We start from the raw sequence: 5,052 nt of genomic DNA, 5'->3' as shown, positions 1-5,052 counted from the left end.
TTAACTCCCCTCTTCCCTTTCTCATGCAAAGACTTCATCGCTTTCACATTGTCTTTTTGTTTTGTTGTTGTTGTTTTGTTTTTGTTTGTTTGTTTTCACGACAGGGTCTGGCTTTGTCACCCAGGCTGGAGTGCAGTGGCACAATCTCGGCTCACTGCAACCTCTGCCTTCTGGGCTCAAGCCATCCTCCCACCTCAGCCTCCTCAGTAGCTGGGACTATAGGCACATGCCACCATGCCTGGCTAATTTTTGTTTCTCTTTTGTAGAGACAGGGTTTCGCCATGTTGCCCAGGCTGGTCTCAAACTCCTGAGCTCAAGCGATCCAACCATCTCGGCCTCTGGGCTTTCACACTGTCTGAAGATAGAAAGTTAAATACACTCTTTAGAGTTGGAGAGAATTGAAAAACAACTATAAATAGAACAAGTCATGTGGTGGGGGGACAAAAGTGTAACCAATTAATTTGTTGTAACTCTTGAACCAGTCTGGTATAGAAAATGTAATCCTTTCTCACTTCTTTCTCTTTTTCCTACATAAAAAAGAACTTAACTTTTAACTTTGGAGTACTGACCCCATTTCTCTGGAATCTGTGTGCCACAGAATGTCCATTCCCAGCCTTTCACTTTAGTAAACTCTTTTTTTTTTTTTTTTGAGATGGAGACGGAGTCTTGCTCTGTCGTCCAGGCTGGAGTGCAGTGGCGTGATCTCGGCTTACTGCAACTTCTGCCTCCCAGGTTCAGGAGATTCTCCTGCCTCAGCCTCCCATAGCTAGAACTACAGGTATGTGCCACCAAGCGTGGCAAATTTTTGTACTTTTAGTAGAGACAGGGCCTTACCATGTTGGCCAGGCTGGTCTCAAACTCCTGACCTCAGGTGACCCACCTGTTTCAGCCTCCCAAAGTGCTGAAATTATGGGCATGAGTCACAGTGCCCAGCCCACTCTTTAAAACTGGATTTTGACCCTTTTGATTATTTCAAATTGCTACCACGATGAGTGCTTACATCACTACTTGTCTCCAGTTTAGCACACAATCATTTATATCCACATGATATACATAAACATATCACATACATTAGACACAGACACATAAAGTGCACATTAAACCCCTTGCACAGCCATAGGCAAAAATAGCCTAGATCACCGATACCCATACCAATCACACGATACATACTCTGCACACATAACATATATAAGCGTCACATACGTTAGAATAATATATTTTATTTAAGAAAAGGAGGGTCGTTCAGCTTGGGTAGGTATAAAGAGAGTCAATATCAGGAAAGTCTTAGGTTAGTCGAGGACAGATGCCATATGAGCTGAATCTTGGAAAAAATGTGGGTGTAAATTAGGCAAATTAGGACAAAATTGTATTACAGATACAGAAACCACACAAAGATTTGGTATCAAGAAATCACGAGGTACATAAACTCTAAGTAGTTGGAAAACACTGACACATAAATGTAAGCGGGGAGTGGCAGGGGCTATTGATGGAGGCAGGGCCCACCACTTTGGAAGCACTGAATACTCTACCAATATCTGAGGATGTGCATAGACTTTCTAGTTGCTGATAGGTTCTATAATCCTCAGGTCTTCTATGTTATCAACATATCCATCTATGCCACAATGGAATTCAATGTAGCTGAAGCTTCTGCTCTCTGTGTACCTATTGTTGTACTTCTCCCAGTGACACTCGAGTACTTTGAGGGCACCTGGGGCCCATACATATGCATTTCTATATCGGTCGCTCCCCTTCTCATTGATGCATGCACGCTGAATTTTGAACCATAAGCTATAGATGAACATATGAAAGCTCTTGCCTTTCAGAGCCTCTTTTTCTCTCATGAGGACATCACATTTGTACTCTTTGAATTCTCGACTTGGACTTAAGTAATGAAGTTTTATGAATTCTCTCCAGTAAATGTTGTTACTGTATACACACAGCCTGCAAAGGATGCAAAGCAGGGCCGAGAGTATGCCCCAAATCTTTAGAGAGGATGTCATCTCAGTCACCAGGTCCACCTGCGTGTCTACAGGGAAGAGAAAGAAAAGCATTATCCAGACTATACTCAGAGAGCTGAGCTCCACCTTAAAATTCCTTTCCCTGCCAAGCAGGTACTTGGGCACTATATTGCTATTTGGTTCCATATTAGAAGATGATGATTCTCATTAAAGAATACAGTTTCTGGGCTGGGCACAGTGGCTTATACCCGTAATCCCAGCAGTTTGGGAGGCCAAGGTGGGTGTATCACCTGAGGTCAGGAGTTCGAGAAACACCGTGGCCAACATGGTGAAACCCCATCTCTACTAAAATACAAAAAGTAGCTGGACATGGTGGCTGTAGACCCAGCTACTCGAGAGGCTGAGGCAGGAGAATCGCTTGAACCTGGGAGGCGGAAGTTGCGGTGAGCCGACATCACACCTCTGCACTCCAGCCTGGGTGACAAAAGCAAAACTCCGTCTCAAAAAAAAAAAAAAAAAAAAAGAAAGAATACAGTTTCTAAGAACTAAAAATATGCTTTAGCCTGTGAGAGCCAAACACAAATTTGGAAAATATAGATAAAGTACCTTTTGAGAATTTCAAATATCTCCTGTCTACCCTGTCTTCTACCCAATTTGAGGAGCCAATCACTATCGAGCTCTCTTTTACCAAATAAGCTCTCAGGAGATCATGTGTCCAATAGAAAAATGACATTTTAAGCGTATTGTCTGCAAAGTGGAAAAGATTGTTGCATTTTAAGGGAATGTAGAAGATGAGTAACTACTTGGGAGGTGGTTCCTAGGCAGAAGGCATTGATTCTGGAAACCACAGCCCAGGCTGCAATTGCACTTCTCTGAAAAATGATGTTTTTCCAACCTTGACTTCCTTATAACACTTTCCCCAAAGTCTGGGTGAAATACGTGATCATTATTAACTATCGGCATCCCTTCTCAGAGGCCACTTCCCTAATTACTGCTATTACAAATGATCTTCATTTGTTAGAGCTTATTGACAATGCCATCATAAAAGGACATCAGTTTAGAACTGTTGCTGTAATCAATCAGGCACCAAAACTAAAACAGTCCCCCACAGAGCTACTGTGGTCACAGCATAGGATGTACGGTCGTTTGAAAAAGTTATCTCTTTACCAGCTATCTGTCCTCATTTGCCATGAGGAGTATTCCTGGCCCTACTGAACCTCTAGCCTGATTCATAGCTCTGAGTATCGGTGTCCTCAGATAGGCCTAATCACAGCTCCCTACAGACCTGCAAGAGTCTAATGAGATGCAAGCGTGTGAGAGCACTTCTAAAGATGTCACATGCCCACATCAGACACAGGGTTCCTCATCTGTGGAACCCTGTCCTGGTGATAAAGGCCTACACAAGATAGAAGAGTAGGATGCAAGCAGCTTTAATGCACTGTGCTTAGGAGGACTGGCGGTGAAGGAAGGGAGGGGCAGGGAAAAGCCTGTATCAGTGGGACTGAGGCTGACCAGAATTCAGACCTTTGTTTTCCATGATTTGGATCCTTCTCCATTGTTTGCTATCTAAAAGTTCAATCAGCCTCCTTCCAGTGCTCCTGGCTGTCCCCCGAGCAACCTCAGCAGAGCCCTTCTTACCCTACTCGGACTCTGAGTTCAGGTCACTGATTGTAGTGCGGATCAGCGTGTGGATCTGAAGAGAAGAGTCTGCGTCCTCCTCCTTTTCTCAGAGCCCTGGAAATCTACAGCAGTGGAGAAAGGAATAGCAGGGGGAGCTGCAGGGCTCCAGCTGATTGGTAGCGGAGGTGGTGATGGGGAACAGCCTTATTATGTGAACTTGTCCCTGTATCGTTTCATCTGGAACACTTGGGTTCACTCAAACAGTAGCCTCGAGCAAAGGCTACAAACATCAAAGGCTGAGCCCTGGGCACAAAATGATTGCGAGACCCTAGGTGACCCCAGAAAGGGGTTATCTGGTGTTATCAGGAGACAACTAGAGACTTAGCTCTGCTCGCAATTCTAACAAACTTCTGGGGAAGTCCCTGGAGGGTTATGCTATGTTACATGGGAACTTCACTGAGGAAAGCCACCTTTTTTTTTTTTTTTGAGACGGAGTCTCGCTCTGTTGCCCAGGCTGGAGTGCAGTAGCGAGATCTCGGCTCACTGCAAGCTCCGCCTCCCGGGTTCACCCCATTCTCTTGCCTCAGCCTCCTGAGTAGCTGGGATTATAGGCACCTGTCACCACGCCCAGCTAATTTTTTGTATTTTTAGTAGAGACGGGGTTTCACCGTGTTAGCCAGGATGGACTCAATCTCCTGACCTCATGATCTGCCTGCCTCAGCCTCCCAAAGTGCTGGGATTACAGGTGTGAGTCACTGTGCCTGGTCTTTTGCCTTTTTTTTTTTTTGACAGGGTCTTGCTCTGTTGCCCAGGCTGGAGTGCAGTCACACAAACACTGCTCCCTGCAGTCTCAACCTGCCAGCTCAAGCAATCCTCCCACCTCAGCCTCTTGAGTAGCTGGGACTATAGGCATGCAACACCATGCCTGGCTAGTTTTTTGTATTAATTTTTGTAGAGACAGGGTTTCACCATGTTGGCCAGGTTGGTCTTGAACTCCTGAGCCTAGCTAAGCCTCAACACATCAACCTCTAAAAGTGCTGGGATTACAGGCATGACCACTTGGTCAGGCCAGAAAATCACTTTTAATGTTGTGAATTGTGAGACCTTCATTGAGAGGTGAAAGAATATCTAGTGAAAACAGTGGCCAAATAGCTATGAATGATTAGGTAGCCAGTATCTGAAATTTCTCTACTCAGTTTTCTAATTATAACCTTTAGCTGTTTGGTGACACTGTACTGCTTACTATTAAAATGTCACATAGCCTAGCCATAGTTTCTACAATGCTACTATATGTAACATCTGACTGCGAAGTATAGGTCACAAGGTGCTGGCTAAGTTGTTTTTCAGGACCTCAAGATTCAGTCCTGAACTCAGCTCAAACTGACAAGACCACAACTTCTTCAACTGAGTTTGTGCAAGTGTTCAATGGTTACTTTTAACATCACAGCCAGAATTTTCCACCATATTTTCCATG

At 44.5% G+C, this 5,052-nt stretch overlaps 1 protein-coding gene across 1 annotated transcript; it reads right to left on the bottom strand.

The window, feature by feature from the left end:
- Positions 1 to 1,143: 1,143 nt before the first annotated feature.
- On the bottom strand, positions 1,144 to 3,702 carry EDDM3A (epididymal protein 3A). Its single transcript, XM_001142179.6, has 2 exons — positions 3,597 to 3,702; positions 1,144 to 2,026 (listed from the first exon to the last, which is right to left on the bottom strand). Exon 2 carries the CDS (start codon positions 1,998 to 2,000, stop codon positions 1,557 to 1,559), a length of 444 nt encoding a protein of 147 aa, XP_001142179.3. The 5' UTR covers positions 2,001 to 2,026; positions 3,597 to 3,702; the 3' UTR covers positions 1,144 to 1,556.
- Between the last annotated feature and the right edge of the window lie 1,350 nt (positions 3,703 to 5,052).

This window comes from Pan troglodytes, chromosome 15 (genome assembly GCF_028858775.2).
Source record: "Pan troglodytes isolate AG18354 chromosome 15, NHGRI_mPanTro3-v2.0_pri, whole genome shotgun sequence".
NCBI classification, from domain to species: Eukaryota; Metazoa; Chordata; class Mammalia; order Primates; family Hominidae; genus Pan; species Pan troglodytes.
This window is presented reverse-complemented; position numbering and strand designations above follow the sequence as displayed.